Source organism: Schistocerca americana, chromosome X (assembly GCF_021461395.2).
Source record: "Schistocerca americana isolate TAMUIC-IGC-003095 chromosome X, iqSchAmer2.1, whole genome shotgun sequence".
In the NCBI taxonomy this organism is placed as follows: Eukaryota; Metazoa; Arthropoda; class Insecta; order Orthoptera; family Acrididae; genus Schistocerca; species Schistocerca americana.
The window spans coordinates 343025233-343048146 of NC_060130.1; the positions used below are offsets into that span (position 1 = coordinate 343025233).

A 22914-nucleotide genomic window follows, 5' to 3' on the forward strand; every position below is an offset into this window, starting at 1 on the left:
AGGAAACAAGGTTTTTTTTTTTTCTTTTTTCTTTTTTTTTCTTTACATTAAGGTGTTATACCTAAATATTTCTATTATCTATCCCATTCCCTTAAGTGGCATAAAATGCATCAAAAAGTTTTATAGCAGCATATTTTACCCCTTTCTGTGCCAAATATAGGTCAAGTAAAGGATAGTGTAGGTCTTACTTTTTTCTGGTATAATAATCATGTATGTCGCTGTTGATTTTAAACTGGTCCATGATGTTGAGAAAAAATTTCATTACTGAGTAAATGTACTGTGAAGCAGTTGTATGGATTCCTAACATTTTAAACAGATGCCTACAAGATGTGCGACTATGAACCCCACACATTATTCTAACTACTTTCTTTTGAGCAGTGAATACCTTTTGCCTCAGTGTTGAGTTGCCCCAGAATATTATTCCATATGACATCAGAGAGTGGAAGTATGCAAAGTATGTTAGCTTACTAATTTCTACACCCTCAAAACTGGCAATTATTCTGATTGCAAAAATTGCTGAACCTAGTCACTTTAGGAGATCCAAAATATGAATTTTCCAATTAAGATTTTCATGTATATGTACACCCAAAAACTTATTATCCTCTATCCTGTCTACTGACTTCTTTTGATGTGTCATGTTTATTGAAGAAATTATACTTTTTGCAGCATGAAATGGGATGTACTGTGTTTTTTCAAAGTTCAGAGCAAGCCCATTTGCAGGAAATTAATTAATAACTTTTCCAAAGACCTTATTTGTATAATTTTCTAATGGACTTTCTTTTACTGGATTAATAATTATGCTTGTACCATCAGCAAACAGTGTCAGTTCAGCATCTTGTTTCACATAAGAAGGGAGGTCCTTCACATATATCGAGAACAAGAGGGGACCAATGATCGAACCTTGTGGAGCACCTACTGTAATTTCACCCCAGTTAGATGAAGTGGCAAACTCCTTGAAGCATGTAAAGAGACTTTTTGCTTCCTGTTCTGTAGATATGACTTAAACCATTCATATGCTGTTCCATTTATACCATAGAATTGTAAGTTCTCTAATATAATGTCATGGTTCACACAATGAAGTGCTTTGGATAAGTCACAGAATATTCCTACTGGTGACATTTTACTATTTAAAGACTATTATGTGGACAGTGAAATTGTATATTGCTGTCTCTGTGGAACAGCATTTCTGAAATCCGAACTGTGATTTACTAAGTATCCCATTACTGTTGAGATGGCTAACCACTCTTCAGTATATTACTTTCTCAAAGATTTTTGAAAATTCTGTAAACAAGGATACTGGCCAATAATTATTGACAGCCCCTTTTTGTAGAGAGGCCTGACAATGGCATATTTTAACCGGTCTGGAAAAATACCCTGAGTCAGTGATGCGTTACATATGTGACTCAAAACATCAGCTGTAATTGCTCCACATTGTTTTAATAACTTGTTAGATATGTCAGAACATTTATTTTTCAAAGATTTAATACAAGTAATTTTCCTTATTTCACAAGAGGTGGTTAGATGAAACTTAATTTGACTAAATTTTTTCAAAACTGGCTCTTCCATGTGCTGCCTAGATTCTTCTTTTGAACTATTCTCACCAATTTTTTCTCCTACACTTAATAAGTGATTGTTGAATACATTGGCTACCTGTGTACTGTTGGTTAAGATGGTCTCATTCTCTTTAACAGTAATACTACATAACCCTGTGGTTACTTTTCCTGTCTCCCTTCTAATAACATTCCATATTGATTTGATTTTATTGCTGAAGTCGTTAATTTCTTCTCTAACATACATATCTTGATTTCCTTACAACTTTTCTCAGTATGTTACAGTAATTTTTATAGTGTAAAGCTAGTTCTGGATATTTACTAGTTCTATTTCATTCAGCTTTCTTTTTCTTTCTGAAGACACTTTAATACCTGTAGTAATCCAAGGTTTCTTTGAAAAGTTTGTGGTGTTACATTTAGCAATTTTCTTTGGAAAACAATGTTCAAAAAGGGATATAAATTTGTCAAGAAATATGCTGCATTTATCATTAGCATTTGGCTCATTATATACATCTTCCCAGTTAACATTTCCTAAACTTTATCTGAAGTGACCTACAGGTACCGGGTTGAGCGCCCTCACACTTTACTTAATGGTTTCTGAAGTGTACACCCTGTTAGGTTTTGTAAGTTAATCAGTTGTACATCATGGTCAGATAATCGATTTACCACAGGGAAATCATGTGTTCGTTCTACATCCTCTAGCTGGACAAATACATTATCTGTTAGAGTACTACTGTCCTGAGCTATATGTGTAGGGAAATTGATCACTGATTCTAAGTTATATGTTGTTAACAACACTTCTAGTTCACTTCTCCTATCAGAATTGCTTGGAAAGTTAACATTGAAATCACCAAAGATTAATAACTTCTTCTTTTTGTCTGACAGACAGCACAACAGAGAGTCAAACTTTTTCATGAATAGCTCCCAATCTCCTAGTGGAGACCTGTACTCTGTTGCTGATATCAACACAACATTATCTAGCTGAAGTTCACATGCACAAACCTCAAAGTGCTGATCAACACAAAATTTGCTTACTTCAATAGTTTTGTATTTATACCCTTGTTTTATGAAAATGGCAACTCCTCCTTTATCCATACTAGATCTAAAAGTGTACGATGATAAATTATACCCATTTATACTGACATTTTCCATCCCCACAGTTACATGGTGTTCAGACATACAAAGTATATCAATCTCATTCTTATTTTTGAGACCATCTAAACACATTATCAGCTCATCTACTTCATTTTTTATTCCCCTGATATTTTGGTGAAGTAAGTTGATACCACCGTTAGCTTTATCCCCATTTGCTGTGCATGAAGTTTGTTTTCTTCTATTTTCCTTGGTTGTTGTCTGTCTAGAATTTGGCTTAAACCTAAAAAACCTGTCTGCCTGGTCCCAATAACCACAAGGATCACCGCCTCGTGTGACTGTGGCCCACCTTACAGTATCTGCTAATAGAGAAGCTAACTTATCTTTCCCTTCCTATTGCAGGCCATGTTTAGTGTACCCCACCTATCAATAGCATCAACTGGAACAACACTCATGTGAGACTTTGCTGGTGTCTGGAACATCCCGTTCAGCTAAGTGTTAACACGCCTTACAGCAGTGTTTACCCAGGGCTGATCATGGCGCTGAAAGACCTCCACAAACCCCACATTTGTGTGCCCAGTTTCTGCTCCTATTTTATCCAGGTCACTCCTAATAGTATATCTTGGATTCATAGCCAGGCTGTTTCCTGCTCCCCCAACTATAATTACCTGATCTTCCTTCTCAAAGTCCTTGCATAGCTGACCTAAGTTTCCTGTCACCTGGCTGTTTGCTGACAGAGAAGAAGACAGTGGCAGTGGCAAAGAGACAGAAAAGTAATAAATACTGGAAAATAGTAGATGGTGATAGTGTTATCAAAAGAGTGAAGGAGACAATGGTAGTGTGAGAGGAATAGAGGAACACAGTGGTAGAGGACATAGCTGACAGTGACAGAACAGTGCTGGGAAAAAACTGAAGGAGACAATGCTGGGCGGAGGGGTGAGGGGAGGGGGGGGGATGGGGGGGGAGGGGGATAAAGAGAAAATAAAAGTAGAAGTGGGTGAGAGCCAATTATGATGAGAGGCAGAATGTATAACAGTGACAACAAGGAAGAGAGAGATAGTGACAGTGAGAAGAGACAGCTGCGGTGGGAAGGAATGAATGATATATTAGCAGTAAGAGAGAGCAAGAGGGAGACAGTAAATGTGGAAGGAGATTATAGTAGTAGAACAGAATGAATGAGACTGTGGCTGTGACACAAGAGAGAATGACAGAGAGACACTAACAGATAATGATAATGAGCTGGGCTGAATGAGTGAATGAGAAAGGGCAACTGGGAATAGACAGATATGAGCAACTTACAGCAGTGAGCTAGTGGGTGTGAGTGAGTCACAGATAGGGGACCTTGAGGGAGTTTGAGGTAAGCTGCATGTTAAAAAAAAAAAAAAAAAAAAAAAAGTATGAGTATGTTTACTTGCAGAAATTTTTGGAAAAAATTTTAAAGGTGCTAAGGAAGGTAGAATGAGGTAGCTGGTATCCAAGCTTTTAGTCAGAACCTGTTTGCATTTTTGTGCTCTCATAGGAGTATTTCTCCACTGGTCTTAGTACGGGATGTACTCATTTAATATTTCTACTCCATACAGGCAATCTTATTTTTTCTGTATCTCTTCATTTGTCCGCGTTCTGGGATTTTATGGCTGTACACATAAACAACCATAATTTGTGTAAGTGTAGTATACTGGATACTTTGGACAAATGATGCATCAGCTATAATTCACAAAACACTAAAACATTTTGATGAACCATCTGTTACATCAGCTACAAAGTTAAAAATCATTTAATGAATTGCAAAAGTAAATTCTTAGGCAAACTATGTTAACTATGTGTACAGTTTTAACAGTAGTAACAACATACAAGTGATAAAAGAAACTCTTGCATCAGATACGAGGTAAGACAGGCTAATGTTATTCAATGACACATTTGCCTACTCTGTTAAGTCTAAAGCTTGCCACTTTTACTTCTTTATAACCTTTCATTTTGTTGCATGTAATCAAATATGGACCTTTGCAAATATAATAGTCCTTAGTAACAATGTTTGTGTAATATTTATAGTGACAACATCTGTCCTTTCCTAAAACATATAGGTACACATATCTATAATAAATAGTTTGTGGGAATATTCTTTCATGTGTACTCTTTAAAGAAACATAAGTGTGTATACAATCTAGATTGTCTTTAAAGTGTTTGGTAGCATGTTGTGTCAGATATGACAATTAATATAGCTCAGTTTGATGTATTGTTTTTCACATAGTTATGAGTTCATAGCATTACAGTTTATTGATGACACTACAGTGGTATACATCACTACACATAGCTAACCCACACTGATGAATTACAAAATAGTTATTAATTTCTTTACATGGGGATCTGTATTACAACACATTTATGCTAACAGTAACCTTTTAACAATATCCTACTTACATTGGCTCATGCACATACCTGATTACACTTGGTTTTAATACCAATATTCTTTTATGTTAGATGGGATGCATTTTTGTTTTTAGTGTTTGACTGGAGATTGTTTGATGTGTGACTAAGCAGATATAATCCATTACTTATTGCTATACAAACAAAGCAAAAACATTGCTTATATTCCCACCAACAAAGGCTACAAACCAAGCTACTGTTGCTTGACCATGGTTACATAAACAGACTGCAGCAATCATATTATGTTAATAGAATTACAGACCTATTATTTACATATTTTTGAGGAAAAGTAGCTATTTCATGTGCTAAGAACTTTGGTTCAGTGGAAGGTGGCATTTACTTCCTGAAAACTGAGGAAGTTGTCATTTACACAATCAATTTACTGTGGATTTTCTGCTTAGAGACTTTTTGAACTGTCATAATAATTTGTTATAAAGTTGTAAAATGAAATGGAAAAATAATTAGAAATGTTGCTACAGGTTAGTGAAACAATGGCAGCAAGTAATAATGGTCATCTACCAAATAGTCTTGATGATGGAGAGGATAAGCCAATGCTAATTGTGAAGAAAACAGGGGAGGGGCCGGGCATCACCGCACTTATAAACAGACAGCTACAAGGTAGGCAGTGCTTGCAATAATGATTTATGTTGTCATGTTTCAATATGATGTAACTGCAACTTAACCTACTGTGCATTTTGTGCATGAAGGAAACAGGGCTGTTGAAAAATATGACATTTACACAATGTCCTCACTAAATGTAACAAAACTTCATAAGTAACATGATACTGCAGAATCCATCACAACTGAATTTTCACAAGCTCTTTATATACATTATTGCATGTTCTGTATGAAATACTAGCTCAGCCTGGGGAAAGTTTAATATTTGGCAAATAGTGTAAATGTCTAATATTCACAATGAACTACAATTAAAAAAAAAGCCAGTCAAGATTAATAGTGCTGCAACTGATTTTTCTGTTCATAAGAATGAACTGTGTGTCTTCTGTTTATGACTGATATAACACTGTAGTGTCCTATTTTTAATTAAACCATGTATAAGTAAATCTCACAGTGCCAAGGTGATAAAATTATAGAGTTCTTTACTGAATTTTAATTGAACTACTCCAAAAATAAGCCCTATTGGTAAAGTCTAAGAAACATGGAGCCTAGTGAACCTGTTTCATTTCATCCTAGTATATTTTGTTGTTTGGAATGATAGGTTTTTCCCCCTCAGGTGTCGTGGCAGATCCCACTTTACAATAATGTGTTTGTATTTCCTCTTGGTTATTTATGTAGAAATCCTCAATACTACTCCATACTTATAAAAACTTATATTAATGTTCCAATGCTTTTCTTCAGGATTCCTATGTTTTATCATAAGCTTCACTACAAGATATTAAATTCATTTGATCTTTATCAAATGTAGACACAATTTGTGCTTCTCTAACAAGGATCTTATAGGGTGTGACAAAGTCAACAGCTGGCAGTTTACCACATTAACCTCTTCTTCATCTTGTTATGTTTGTGACCACTGCACAGTGAACATTTCAGTTCTGTGAGGGAATCAGAATAAATTATGACCATCATGAGGACCCAAAAGTTTGACATGTTGGCCCCACAAACAGATGACTTATGTTTTTGAGTGTTTGTGTAATTAAATCTTAGTGTATTGAGGTTGGTGTCAACACAGAAATATTCTACTATTTACATAACAATGGATAACAGGGAAATGTTGATGTTTGAAGTGAGTGTTGATTATGGTAGCTGACATATGCCAATAGGAAGAACACAGTGAATGAGATGACTACCCAGTAAGAAAGTGTTCAACAAATCCAAGAGTGTGACGATGATCTGAGCTGTGGGGAAACTCATATTAGTTTTGTAGTGAATGGTGAAGTAGCTTTGAGATGTTATGACAACTGGTTTTGGGTACACTCACTACTAGTCAGTATCCATTAAATGTTGTGCCTTTCTTTAAACTGATACTGAACTGATTTGTATGTCTACATGGCACAGAAGAGTTTGAGTTCTGTGTGTGAAGATAATTTTTTTTGGGAGAAAGGGGGGAGAGGTTCAGCTACACTACATCTCGTGCACATTTGTGACCTATTGCCATGCAATTTTTTCCCAGTGCAACAAGAATGTCAGTCAGATGCTTGATGACTGGAAAATGATTTGTTGGTCTGAGGAGTCAAAGTTTTCATTGAACTCTGCAACTTATCATGTGAGAGTCCAACATAAACCACAAAAAGCTAAGAATCCCATTTATTAATATATTGCTCTCACAGTGCAGATCAGCAGTGGCAGTTGCATGTTGTAGAATACACTAAATGGAAAAAAATGGGTCTCTGCTGCTGATAGGGGAACAAATGACAGTACTGCTGTATTGTACACTCCATGAAAATGTTCTTTGAAATTGTAATGGGACTTTCAATTTCAAAATTTTCCTAGCCGTGGTATACATCCTGTGCACAGATAGTTTGGAGAACAGAACATAGATTTATGTTATATGGAGTGTACTCTAAACTTAGCAGACCTTTTTGCTCTTCATCAAATGGCACCTCTACTTACCAACTAAATACATTCTTCATCTTCACATTGACTTTGATGGTCCCACTTTACACAACATGGTTGGTCATATCACTAATGCTAATATATCATTGGACCCATAACACATAAAATCCTTCCTGTGTGGAAAGTGAAGTGGTGAACTACATTGTAAAAGTTGGATGGTTATAATCAACTATACAGGGTGTTTATAAATGAATATCGGGGTTTTAACACTTTATAAGATTTATTACATTAAACTTACAGCTATAAATGATATGTCAAATGAAAGAGCAACTCAAACAGTTGTGTTTGGCACCAGTGTGCATGTGCAGTGCACATAGTGAAGTACGCAATTGGTTGAACTTCACTGTACCCAAGCACTGGATAGGCCGCAAGGGCCCCAATGACAGGACTTGCTTTGCATGGCCTCCACATTCACCTGACCTATTGCCATGCAATTTTTTCCTTTCGGGCTTCATCAAGGATCGTGCGTACATGCCTCCACTACCAGCAGACCTCCCTGAATTAAGAAACCAGTCTGAAGCAGCTGTTGTTACAATCACTGAAGACACTCTTATCAACGTTTGGGAAGAACTTGACTATAGACTTGGTGTGTGCCGTGTGACAAACGGCGCTCACATTGAACATTTATAAGGTTCTGGATAAAACTGTTGGAGTTGCTCTTTCATTTGACATATCATTTATAACTGTAAGTTTAATATAATAAATACTATAAAGTGTTAAAACCTCAATATTCATTTATAAACACCTTCTACTTCACTGTGTACTATAGTTATGATTTCATGCTTGTTTCTTTGATAATCTATTAAGTTCATAACCTTGTAGATAAGAAACAATTAGCAATTAAATTAATCATATTGACTGCAATTTTGATTCATCTGTAGAAATCCAAGATTAATGAGAGAGATTGAAATTTTAAACAAACAAATGACAAACAGCTTATGTCTAATGAATTTACAAATTTCTTGATACCCTGACAATTTTTTGTTAAAAAAACTGCATTTTGCTGCACATTTGCATGTGTGATGTGAAGCATGGATGAGAACCCTTTGTCTTACTTACTAAGTAGACAGATAAAGTTTGCTCTATCTAAAAATAATTTGCGGTTAAATACTTAACTTTTTTACATGAGACTTTGAATGCAAAATCCAAACGGAAAACCATTTTTTCTTGGATGACTGGGAAAGAGATTTTAGCTTTTTATAGTGTTTCTATGTTACACAGTAGCCAATTAAGTTAATGTGAGCCGGCCGCGGTGGTCTAGCAGTTCTAGGCGCTCAGTCCGGAACCGCGCGACTGCTACGGTCGCAGGTTCGAATCCTGCCTCGGGCATGGATGTGTGTGATGTCCTTAGGTTAGTTAGGTTTAAGTAGTTCTAAGTTCTAGGGGACTAATGACCACAGATGTTAAGTCCCATAGTGCTCAGAGCCATTTGAACCATTTTTTTAAGTTAATGTGAGCTATTTCATTAGATTGTAATCAAAAGCTAAATAGCAGCAATGGAAAACTGATAATTTTCCAGACATTTACCTCAAACTCAGTACAGTGAAAAACACTCTTTGCAGTAACAAAATCTGTCAGTGTTTGACACGAGTTCATTTGTACCAATATGTGTATGTTTGTTTAAGCATAACAATGTATTCAACTTACATTCTTTTATATGAATTCTAAACTGAATTATACGTATTCTGAAATGGGTTATATTCATGTAAATTTCATAGTGATACCTGAAATTACTTTTCATGAGATAGTGTAGTTGCACAAGGAAACAATAGAAAGAATATAAAGATTTTCTCATATTATTTAAGTAAGATGGGTCCTGTTTTCTCTCTCTTGAGGCAATATTGCTGTAAGACCTCCTTGGGCAGCATTAGAATTATGAAATTTTCTGGTCAGTGTAATAGTAATGAGGAAATCTTTAGTGGCTAAATTTCAAGACTTTGCAGTAACTGCTTCATAATTGCAATACAGAATATTATTCTGGGCATTAAGTACAGCCATTTGGTGAAAGATTGTGAAGCTATAAGGAATACTGTCATATACTCAGGTAGTGTGGAAAAAGATTTGGCAGCCAAAGAAATTTGGAAACTTATAAATATTGTTAAAAGGTGGTTCTAAGGACTAGTGACAGCATGGAAGGGACAAGGGGAAGTGTTGGAACTGAGAAGTGGGGCAGAAAATGGGTGGAAGTGCTTCTGTTTAACAGTTGGGTAAAGAAAACTATAAGTGTCAGCACAATAACATTAAGGAGTTGTATTCACAAATTGATTAACGTAAGATAGACTGTGTGATTGGAAGAGATGTGAGAAAGTAATCGGCTTGGGTTAAAGAAGAGGCAAGAAATAGGTGAGAGTAACATGTGGCATATGTATTGCATATTAGTAAAGAAGCTGGAGGTGACAGTTGTCAGAAGCTTCTCAACAAAGTAAACTGATAACAAAAAAATACAAGTTTCCAAAGACTGAGTGATGTAAAATATTTGGAGAGAGTGAGACCTATAAAAACTTCTGAAAGAACAAAAGTCCTGATTTAGTGACATCAAGAAAACAGTGACACAAATTTGTAAGTAATGGTGAGGTAGTTTCCTTGTTTTTCACTACTAACAGTACTACTTTTGAATGAACAAAGTAGATCTTGTTGTGCCTTAGTTCTTCAAGAATGATTACTAGACCCCTTTGTCCAGTATCAAGAACTGGCTGAGACTGAGGAAGATGGTCCTAGGCACCCTGAGGTTGGTGCCGTTAGTGACATCATTTTGTAGTGCTGAGGGGCAATGATGCACTGTGGAATAAGGCAAGTATTATGAAGCAAGTATCTTGGCTTCATTGACTGGATTGTCACAGAAGGTACAATTCTGTAATTAAAAGAAGTAGTGAGTGCGGAGAGTAGCGGGGAGTAATTTTTTACCTTGACACAAGGCAAGGATTGTGCCAGGAATTCAATCAGTACTGGCCCAAAATATTTATGAGCAAGCAACTTCTTGGGTATATGGCATGTTGTTATAGGTTTACTGAGACAATGAAGACTCCATCTGAACAGAATTTCATTTCTCTAGCTTCTTATTAATCTAAAGTGGTTCCCATTTGTAAAGAACTAAAAACATCCTGACAGTCTCAATATTACTTACTAAAAAGCTAGAGAGTGCACTGTTGAGCACAGTGGACTTCCATTTGGGAAAGGACCCACAAAATTACAGACCAGTATCCTTAACAATGGTTTGCTACAAAATTCTTGAGGATATTCTTACTTCAAATACAACAAATTGCCTTGAGAAAGAAAGGCTTCTATCCACAAATCAACAAAGATTTAGGTAGCATCACTCGTGTGAAACTCGGCTTGCACTTTTATTACGTGATATCCTGTGAACCATGGATGGAGGACAACAGACATATTTTATATTCCCACATTCCTGGAAATTGTTTGACACAGTGCCATGGTGCTGACTGTTAAGAAATGCCGGAGCATAGATTATCAGATATGCGAGTGGCTCAAAGCTGTTGTAAATAACAGATCACACTATGTTGTTCTGGACAGTGAGTGTTAATTGGGGACAAGAGTATCATCAGGAGTGCATCAGAGAAGTGTTCCCTTTATTCATAAACAGTCTGATGGACAGGGTGAGCAGCAAAATGTGACTGTGACTGCTAATAAGACTGCAGTGTACAGGGAAGAATCATGTTTTAGTTACTGCAGAAGGATACAGGATGATTTGGATAGAATTTGTATTTAGTGTGATGAACGGTGTCTTGCTCTGAATGTAGAAAAATGTAAATTAATGCAGATGAGTAGGAAAAACAGTCCTGTAATGTTGGAGGACATTATTAGTTGTTTGCAGCTTGCCACAGCCATGCTGATTAAATATCTAGACATAACATTTCAAAGTAATGTGAAATGGAATAAGCAAATAAAGTCAGTAGTATTGATGGTCAACTTCACTTCATTTGCAGAATTCTAGGTTTGTGACCCATTCAGCAGTACTGCTTGGCTCTTAGATGTCCACATCAGGTCAAATTAAAGGAAGACATTGAAGCAATTCGAAGGTGTGCTGCTAGTTTTGTTACTGGTAGGTTTAACCAACACATGAGTATTACAGAAATGCTCCAAGAACTGAAACGTGAATCCCTGGAGGGAATAGTCATCATTTTCATGAGACACTATTAATAAATAAATTCATTATGCTTCATAGTGGACATATGTATATCACATGGCCATGGAATGGGAACTGTAAGCAGATGCACCTGAGGGTGAGGCATGATGCCTTAAAATCAGTTATGCAATAACACGAGTAACACCACAACTGCAGCCTCAGTAATTTTATATTTTGTTGTTTCTATTAAGAAAGTTTAGAGAACCTGCATTTGTGCTTGACTACAGAACAGTCCTACTGCCACCAACATACATCCCACAGGAAGCATATAGACATTTCTTTTTCCCTTGCTCCATTTGGAAGTGGAACACAAAAGGGAATGACTACAGTGGTATATGGTACCCTCCACCATGTTCCATATGGTGACTCATGGAGTGTCTATGTTGATGTAAATTTAGATTAGCAGAACTCATATTCCCCATCTGGACATCCAGATATGGCTTTTCTTAAATTGTTTAAAATGAATGCTGCTCTGGTCCCCCAAGACAATCTTCAACTAAAGCATTGAGGACAAACTCACACATTTAACAGACACATTGACTCGCCACAAGATACTGCACACACCAATACAGGAAACCAGGTATACAGATGAACATGCCTTTGATTCAGAGGGCTATCACATTTTTAAAGGAAAGGTAGGACATAGGAAAATGAAGAATTTACATACCTGGGGACCAGGTCCATTGTAAGCCATAAGATGCTCAATTCAGTAACTGACTTCAGCTCGCCGAACAGTCGAGTGTCTCTGCTAACATTCTGGTGCACAAACAAGATCTACACTGTAGTAAATGTTCATGCACTCATCAATGAGGACAACAAGGGTAATGTGGAAAATACTGACAGGTTTTGGGAAGAACTAGAGGACATTGTCAGCAAGGTCCCAGAATGTCACACAATCATCCTAGTTGGTGATTTCAAAGTGCAGTTGGGGAAAAACTGCAAATTTAGGAACATCATAGGAGAATACTCAGCCCACAAACGCACCAACAGTAATGGAGAATGTCCTGTGGCTCTCTGTAAAGCTTTCAACTTGATAATTAAGTCAACGGCCTTCAAGAGACTACCAAAGAAGCAGATAGTGTGAACATCACCCAACAACCTCTTAGGAGAATTTCAGATTGATCATGTTGCCATCTCAAGGAAATCCCACAGAGAGATCCACAATGTAAAAGTGTTGAGAGGAGCAAATTTTGACTCTGACCACTACCTCCCGTAAATAAAGCTGAGATTTCTGTCTAGGAAAACTAAGAGGTCCAAGTCATTCAAGCTTACTAAGTTTGATATAGAAAAACTTTCAACTTGCAACCAATTCACAGAGAAATTGGGATGAATTGAGAAAGAACATAGTGAAAGTTGCCACAGAGACTGCACCATTACAAAAACCAAAAGAAAAATGCCTGGTGGGCAACTACCTTTGAGGAAGCAGTGATGCTGAGACAGATGACCTGGCTGAAGTGAAACAGAGACAAGTTCATAGAACAATGAAAGTTAACTGGTAGAACCATCAAACAAGTAAAACGGCAGTTTACAAAAGACCAATTGCCACAGCTAGATGATGACTTCAAGAAAAACAACACCAGGAATTTCTACAGAAATTTTAAATGGAATCTAAGCCACTACAATCCACCTAGCCTCCACTTCAGGGGACCAGATCGGAAGCTAGCCTACAATGATATAGACAACTGCCATCTTCTGGCTATGTACTTCAAGAATCTCCTGAACTGTGAATCATGTGATACATTCTTTGATTACCAGGACAGCACCAAGCATCCAAAATCGCAACCACCGATGGAAGAAGAAGTAATAGAAATCATCCAGTCCTTGAAAAACAACAAATTATCTGGAGAAGACTCAATACAAGACTGTAAGCAAGCTGAAGAAAATCCTAAAAAACATGTGGGAGACTGAAATATTAGCTAATGACAGGACCTCTGCCTTGATTCATCCCTTACACAAGAAAGGGGACTTGACTGACATGAATAATTATCAAGAAATCTCATTGGTAACTGTCACATACAAATAAATTTTCTACGGTCTTACTAAACAGAGCTGAACCTCAACTGGACCCCGAGCTAGGGGAATTCCAGGCAGGATTTAGAAAAGGATACTCTTGTACTGAACAGATACTGAACCTGAAGTGAGTGCTACAAGAAGTAAAAATGGCAGGTAAGAAGTATGTTGTCATATTCATTGACTTCAAGAAGGCATATGACTCAGTTGATAGACCTACTCTCATAAAGATCCTGCAAGAACTAGGGCTAGATGAGAAGAGCCACAGCCTTATCCAACAGAGTTTAAGCAACACCAGGTCATGAGTAAAGTTCAGAGGAACCCTCTAAGAAAGTTTTGAAATCAAATCGAGAGAAAGACAGGAAGATGGTCTGTCACCTCTCCTCTTCAACTGTGCCCTGGAAAAGGTGATAAGAGAGTGGCACAAGGAGATGGCTCGAGAGGTGATTCCAAATGGTATCTCTCTGGGACATAAGTGCAATGGGCTCAATGTTGATTGCCTGGCATTTGCCAATGACCTAGCACTTCTATCAGATTCAATAGGAACTTCAGCGAAACACCTCAACATTGAAACTTCCTGGCAGATTAAAACTGTGTGCCCGACCAAGACTCGAACTTGGGACCTATGCCTTTCGCGGGCAAGTGCTCTACCAACTGAGCTACCTAAGCATGACTCACGCCTGGTCCCCACAGCTTTACTTCTGCCAGTATCTCGTCTCGTACCTTCCAAACTTTACAGAAGCTCTCCTGCGAAACTTGCAGAACTAGCACTCCTGAAAGAAAGGATATAGCGGAGACATGGCTTAGCCACAGCCTGGGGGATGTTTGCAGAATGAGATTTTCACTCTGCAGTGGAGTGAGCGCTGATATGAAACTTCCTGGCAGATTAAAACTGTGTGCCCGGCCGAGACTCGAGTTCGAATTCCGCTGCAGAGTGAAAATCTCATTCTGGCACCTCAACATTCTTTGACAGCAAGTGGCAAAGGTTGGGGTTCATGTATCACTTGAAAAAATGCAGTACATCATGAACATAGGTGAAAGTCCTAGTACACTGCATCAAGACCAGTGAGAGATTAAAAAAAACCAACTGGTTTAAGTACTTTGGAAAATGGCTGGAACCTAATCTATCTGAAGCAACAGCACTATCAACTCAAGTCAGCAAGCTAGAGCTGGCATACCAGCTGACCAAGAATACTTATAATAAAAAATTTCACTCCCATAACATTAAAGTGAAACACTACCATACAATCATCCGTCATGAAGCCTTATATGTTTCAGAATGTTTAATATTCAGTAGGAAGGGACTTACTGAAAAGCTCAAAATCCAGGAGGAAAGATAATGAGGAAGATACTGGGGACAGTCAAGGAGGGTGACAATTATAAAAGGTGACCCAACCAAGAGCTCTACAAATACTGTGAAAGAATCGCAGATGTAGCTAGGAAAAAATGTCTAGCATTTTATGGACACATTTACAGGATGCATCATGACACATTGACCAACCAGCTTCTCTGCTACTGGCAATAGAGGAAGACCAAGTTACCATGGTTGATGGAAGCAGAGAAAGATCTTCAGGAACTGGGAAGGAAACTTCAAGGATCGGATAATACTCAGGATGAAGCTTAGACAAAAGAGGTTCCAAGACAAACTACCAAGAAAGAAGACTGGTGCCCTCTGGACACAGGAGAGGAAGGAACAACACAGCCAGAGGATGCATAACTGCTGGGCAAACATCAAAGCTCACTCCAAATGCAGTAGTTGAATGTTGTGGTCCTTAGTTGGCCTATTCGAAATAAGATGAAGAAGAGAGCTGGTGTGGTGCCTTTGAAAAGAATATTACCCACCAGTGTAATCTCCTTGCTTGTGCTCCATGTCAAAATGCCTCATTATCTGCAGGCAACTGCAGGAGGATAATTCTCCCGAGGTTAGCTCAAAATTTAAGCAAAAGATTTGTTCAAAAATGGTTCAGATGGCTCTGATCACTATGGGACTTAACATCTGAGGTCATCAGTCCCCTAGAACTTAGAACAACTTAAACCTAACTAACCTAAGGACATCACACACATCCATGCCCGAGGCAGGATTCGAACCTGCGACTGTAGCAGTTGCGTGGTTCCAGACTGGAGTTCCTAGAACCGCTCGGCCACTGCAGCCAGCAAAAGATTTGTAAAATGCATACTGTGTGTTGTAGAATTGTGGGACAGAAGAGGAAAGATTCTTTTGAACAGTGTGTCTGCCATTCATACTCCAAAATATAAGTAAAGGCAATGAACCATTCATTGCACAGCTAAGCCCCGCCCCCCCCTCCCCCCCCCCCCCCCCCACACCCACACACAAACACACAAAGAGAAGAGAGAAGGTACCTCTTAAAGAGGATATTATCCAGAAGCTGATCAACATTTCAGCCATGTATATGTGCCTATCAGCTGCTCAGAGCCTCTACAAATATATACCACAGTATTACAGATAGTGTGAGAAGGTGTGGGTGTTAGAGGTAAGAAACATCACATGGAAAGCTATAAGGTGAAATCGGGTGACAGTTATGTTTACTGTGAGAGTCATTTCACTGGTGTTTCCAAAATACCCCACAGTAGGATTCATTCGGCTGTAACTGAAGATATACAGGGTAGTTGTAATTAAACTTTTGTTACTTGAGCCAATGTAAATGGCTATTTACTGTATGGTTCCTGCATTTATTATTTATATCTCAAGTGAAGACCTGCTACTTATTATTACACAGCAGGTCATACATTGTGTGATTTTACATGTTGTAGCATAGAAATTCAGTTTTATTAGTGGTACACTTTTCTTGATGAGAATTTAAAAAAAGGTAAAATAAAAAATATATAAAAAGTACAAATGTATAAATACAGTTTTGTTTAAACTTGTTGCTAACATAGATAATTATGATAAATACTATACATAATAGGTTTTGAATGTATTTTAAGCCAACATTAAAAGTGTATTTAATGGAAGAAACAAGAGACGGCAGTATGACTTAGATATGATGTGACAGTCTTTATGTTTATGCCTTCTATTTGTATGTTTACATCTGTTACCTATGTTGACTGTGGTAATAATTAATAAGGTATTGATTAATCAGGTTACAATGTGTTTTTGAACTTAAGGTAACAGTGGAGATTGGGACTTGAATTAAAATGTCATAGTCAGCTGCAGCAGGTGTGAGGGCTCAGTAAAACTTTGAGCCAGTCACACATGATGCAGTGAAAGAAGAAGAAATGTCATATCTTCAGATAGTGTTATATACTATGAAATGGTATAACAACCAACTACATAGTGTGTTACATTTTCAGATTGAGTTGATTTAGCATTGGAGAACCTTAGCTTACTTATGCTATGTTTGTATGTTTATCTTGTCTTCGGTTCCTGTGTGTGATACAGAGGCTGATTCAGTATCTGTGTTTGTATCTGTGTCTTTTACTATGTACTACTGACGTATCAGATATGGAGCCTGTCTTATTCCAGCATATGGTCTGTCCTGTTTTTATGCCAGATGTAGTGCTCGTGATACTTTGTCTGTGATGTTGTTTATAGAGTTCTAGTCATTTTGTCTGCACATTAACCGTCCTATGTCCTGGTTTCCTAAACTTGGTCATATGCTTCCTGGGGCACTGCAGATGAGAACTATGTATTCAGGTGTGTCATTATCACTACAGGCACAAGTGTGAGTCAGTTTTAGGCCAAACCTATGGAGATGCACAGGATATGGGCCATGGCTCCTTGAGAAAGTGCACCATGGCACCTGCTTTATGCACTTCAAATTCATCCACTCTCTGATACTGGGGAAGAAAGAGTAGACTCATTTTTTTTTCAGTTTTGTCCCATTCTGTCTGTCATGTATCAGTTCTCCACTTGTTTACTTTCCATTTTTCAGTTATTTCTTGTCCAGTTATTTCCCTTACTTTGTCGCATCTTCCCCTCTTCAGCCAGTAGGCAGCTGCTCTGTGGCAAATTGTAATATCTGTAGGAAAAACTCCTAGTAATATACACAGTGCCTTAATTGAGGTCATGCCAAAAGCCCCTCAGATACTGAGCAGAACTCTGCTCTGGCCACACCTCACAATGGTTTTATGCATATCTAAGCATAATTGATGTGCTGAAGCACTAGCACCAAAACAAGTTATTGTCTCAAAGAGTGCTGTGTAATATCTCCTCATTGTCTGAAGGGGTAGTCTGTACCTTATAGTGTTCAGTCTTGCAAAGTTATGCATGAGTTTCATCGTTTTGTTAATTGTCAGTCTGGCATGTTCATTAAAGTGTAAACATTCATCAATATAAACGCTGAGGTATCCTGTCATAGCTTTCTTTGTATAGATATGTTGTTTAACATTATAATTGGATATATTTTCAGTGTGCCTCTTAGAAGTAGGTAAACAATTTTGTTTGTTGTTATTGTGAGTTTGTTGTTTGTGCACCATTCACCAATGAACACGAGGAGCCATGTGGCTTTACTCCCTAATTGGGACCTGGAGCTTGCAGATACCATGACCATAAGGTCATCAGAATATGCAACCATACCATTTGCCACGTCATTGTTGTTAACTTTTAGTGCATTCAATAGTGGTTCTATTGCTATGCCCCAGAAAATTGGTCCACGTATGGATTATTGCAGACAATCCTTTGTTACCCTCTTTATAACCTTTTTGTGACAGTCTTCCATTCCACTATCCTGTTTTTGTGGTAATCCCTAAGTCACTGTATATAGCCAGGGGAATATTCATCTTTCTAAGTTTTGCAAACAGCACAGGACACTAAAGGTTGTTGAAAGCATCAGCTATGTCAATTAGGATTGCTACTACGTATTTGTCATGTATTGTCTGTGTTATTCCTGATGCCCTGTTTATTGTGTCATTGATGGATTTATGTGGTTGAAAAGCAAACTCATGTGGTTAAGGCCACAGAGTTGGCGGTGCAACTGAAGTCTGTTGCCCAGCAGTTTCTCCTATGCCTTTGCCAGAATGTTAATGGGGCATATTGGTCTGATGTCATAGGGTCAGTTAGGTCTTTGTGTTCTGCTTTGTTGATTATAATTACATTTGCAGTCTTCCACATGGATGGTATTTGTCCTTCTAGTAGAGCATTGATCAGTAAGTCTGTCAGCTGTGGTGCAATAAGTGATTTCAGAGAGGATGCCATCAGGGCCCAGGGCCTTCTTGTTCTTTATTTTATATTTTGCCAGTGCAGCTTCCTTGTGAACAAAGGAGGTAGTGATACCTTCATTTTCGTATTTGTCATAAAGTGGTCTGCGAAGGACAGTGTGAAGTTGATTGTCCCATGTGTGGTCATCTTCAGGAAGTAGTTTGTTGAGTAGATACTGCTCTGTGCACCTCCAGCCTCTTGTGGTAGTACAATCTAGTTTCTTCAGTGTTGATAATACTGTACAAGTCATGATACATTCAGTCTGCAGTTTAAATGGCTCCCCCAGATGTTGTTCTGTATGTTTGTCCCAACATATGTGTCCCAGAGGTCTTTCCTGGTCTTATGTAGTTTGTCTTTGTATCATGTTTTGCTGTTGTGATAATGTTTAGGTCTAATTTCTCTTTCCTATGCTGTCTTTGATTTATGGAAATATCATTCTTTATTATGAGTGTCTTTGTTAGTTTTGTTAATAGTGCTGACCATGGTGCCCATTATTTGGGTGCATATTGTGCTGCAGGTATAACTGTAGCTTGTAGTCTGTGTAAGATGTCAGTAAGAATCTGAGCTCTGTAATCTATGCTTCGTTGGGTGACACATAGTGGAAACTCTTCAGTCATGGGCTTAGTTTGTGCCAGTTTGCTTTGTGTAGCAGTACCATGGGTGTCGTGATGTATTTGTGTCTTGTGTCTGTGTTTGTTTAAGTGTATATAATTATTGCATTATGATCACTGAGTATTCTCTCATCAAGTACCTGCCAGTTCACTACCTGTATTAATGATGTGCTGCTTGCCAGAGAAATGTCTATGTTTCTGCCTACTCCACTATTTCTGTGGGACGTTAGTGATTGGCCTGCTTCCTTTTTTTTTTTTTTTTTTTAAATTAAAAAAAAAGACAAAAAGATTACATTTGTGTATAACATTGACTATTATTTGTCCTCTGATGTCCATTCTGTCAGAGTGCCAGAAGGGTAACCTAGCATTTATGTCTGTTAAGAAAAGTAGTTGTCTGCCATTTGCAAATCACACAATTTCTTTTATTACTTCAGCAAAAGGCTCTATATCAAATGAGCACTGACCTTAGTTCAACAAGATTATCCATGTTTCACTGTATGAATTTATTTTGACTGTAACCTAATGTTGTGTGCATAGTTACATTATTTGTGTTACTGTAATGATAGTGTTCACTACTATGATCACAGCCTTGGCCTTGTTTATGCCTGGGATTTGCATGTAGTGCCTCAGAGGGCCTGGAATTCTTCCACCTCATGTGTACGGTTCTTGTATTGTTACCTGACATTATAGGAATGATGATCAAACTGTGGGCTGCAGGGTTTCCATTGTTAATAGCATTAGTGTCATTACTTGCCAGTTGTGGTATGGTGATGGAAGTTTGGAACACAAGCATCAGTGTGCATTATAGTTGTGGAGAGTCAACATCTGCACCATATGCCCTGCTTCGCCATTGGAGGATGGGTAAAGTGATGGATTAAAAAGAGGCATTATGCTAATGAAGTGCAGAATTTCTTGAAAGCTTTTTGCCACAAATTGGGGGCCACATTATCCAATATGAGGGTCTGAGAAAGCCCTTGGATGGACAGATCAGGACAAGCACACTAATGGGTCTGTTGTGGTGGACGCCATGCTGACCATATATATGGGTGTTGGGGGTAAGCTCCACAACTATGAGCCACTTAAAGTGTATAAAGGGGCCAAAAAGTCCAAAAGAATGTGGTCCCAGGGGAAATGTAGGCCTTGGCTAGGGGGTGAAAGATTGGGGTGGTGCAGGTTGTTGCCAGGTGCAAGCAGAACATCTAGACACCATGGCTACCTGAGCAGTAAGAGTAACTGCCATATGACTTTAATCTGTGACATTCCCCAGAGTGTTTCAGGGAGCAGTTGTAAAACCTAGGGCTGTAGGGCAGCCAGGATGATGACAATGACATCTGCATCAGTGTATATTAGGAGGACTTTGTTAATGACTGACTGACAGCTGGAGAGGTAATATGAGGCCTAGAGTTCTGGACTGACATTCTTTGAGAAGTATGTGGGCAATGGACGATCCATGGAACACATAGTGTGTGATTTTCCATAACATTGGGTCATGGCACGTGTCTGCAACAATTCATGGAGCTGTAGCGGGAAACCCATTCAAAATTTGTCTCCATTCTGTGTCTGTGTAGAAACATGAGATTTCTTGCTGGTCATAGGCTGGGTCTGATCCTGAAGGTCAGAAAGATAGAGTATCTGAATTTGTGTGTTGTGCTGTGGGCTTGTATGTAATGGTATAATTGTAGGGGCTGAGAGAAAGTGATCAACACTCAAGCCATTGTGCTGTCAATTTTGGAAGCCTAGATCATGGCTCAAAGAGCCCTATCAGTGGTTTGTGGTTTGTAGTTAATGTAAAATTAGTCCTGAATAGGTAAATATAGCACTTCTTAATGGCAAGGACAGTCACTAAAGCATTCATTTCGATCTGCAAGCAGTTTTTTTGAGTGGGTTCCAGCATCTTCGCTGCATAGGCAATTGATAGCTCAATATTTATGCACCAGCACTGCACAAATGCCACATGGGAAGCCATCCATGACCAGAACCATTGGACATGATGACAAAAAGCACATAAAGCAGGGTTCTGAGTGTAGCATATGCCTCATCTCTGTCAAAGAGTGCCCATAGACAGTCAGACACCTGTACTGAACACCTTTCTTCTGCAACTGATTTAGTGGACACAAGATATATGCCATTTGTGGTAGGAACTTAGAATAGTAATTCTCCTTCTCACCCAAAAAAACTGCAGCTCATGAGAGTTTCGAAAGCAGGGTAGAGTGTCAATGGTTGTGACATTATGGTCAGTGGGCATGATCCCTTCTTCGTCAGCAAGAGTCCAAGGTATTCCACTTGCTTCTGAAAAAACTGGCATTTGTCTAAGCAGAATTTAGGCCTTCATCACACAATGTAGTAAATATGGTGCAAGTCTTTTGCAGGTGAACCAGACAGGTACTTCCCCTGGACAATTAAGTCTTAGAGATAGATAGTGCAAGCAGGGATGGGCACAGTTAATTGTTCCAGGTATATCAGAAAGATTTTCAGAGCAGAAGAGAGCCTCCAAATGCTTTTGTTTGTGTAAGACAAAGAAAGTGTTGATAACCCTGATGCTTTGTAAGTCCTCATACATATATGTTTCTGCAAATATGCGTCAGTAAGCTCTATCTTAGAAAAATATTTTCATGTGACAAGCTTTGTGTGGAGGTCTTCTGGGTGTGGTATGGGGTAGGTTTCCGCTTGTACCTGGGCTGTCATTCTCAGTGTTCAGAAAGCTGGAGAGAACCACTGGGTTTCTAAACCATTACCAGAGGTGTGGCCCAAGAGGTGGTTTTAACTGGTTTAGTCGCCCCAGCCTCACAGAGAGTTCCTGCCCAATGGTTGTCGGTAATGAGACTGGAATGGGTCATGCCAGAAAAACTGGGTCCTGAGTCATGATTCATGGAAATCTGTGAGACATCCCAGGGAATGTTCAAATATAGCTGCAAAAGTGGGATGGAAGGGAATTGTGTCAGAATTGACCTGAGCCTCCTCACTGATGGAGAATCCAACCAATGAGAAGGCATCCAGACTAGAAATGTTTCCCACTGAGTGACTATCAACAACAAACAGTGTTATCAGCAGCTTGACCATTTTGTAGGTGACAGTGATTGTTAACTGATCCTGGAGGGCAACTTAACTGTCACCATATAGAGCAATGTACAAGAGTGTGGGACTAATTGCTTGTGGTACTGACGAAACTCAAGTTGCAATGTGACTACATGGAGTCATTGTGAACAATAAGTTGAGAGTAATGTGCACATCTCCTCAAATGTAAGTGTGACAGGATTTGCAAAAGGAACCAACATTCTAAATAAGAAAAATGTAGGTAGGCTCCCTGTATCTGCAGTTGATGCTTCAGCAGGACTTCTTGATGGAGTGACTAAT

The 22914-nt window shown here is 38.5% G+C and overlaps 1 protein-coding gene across 1 annotated transcript in view; it reads left to right on the plus strand.

Moving 5' to 3' along the window:
* Window positions 1-22914, plus strand: part of LOC124556015 (popeye domain-containing 2) — a 204600-nt gene that overhangs the window by 102076 nt on the left and 79610 nt on the right. Inside the window, exon 5 of the mRNA XM_047130053.1 lies at window positions 5546-5684. Coding sequence (XP_046986009.1) covers window positions 5546-5684 — 139 coding nt within the window. The remainder of the gene's footprint in view (window positions 1-5545; window positions 5685-22914) is intronic.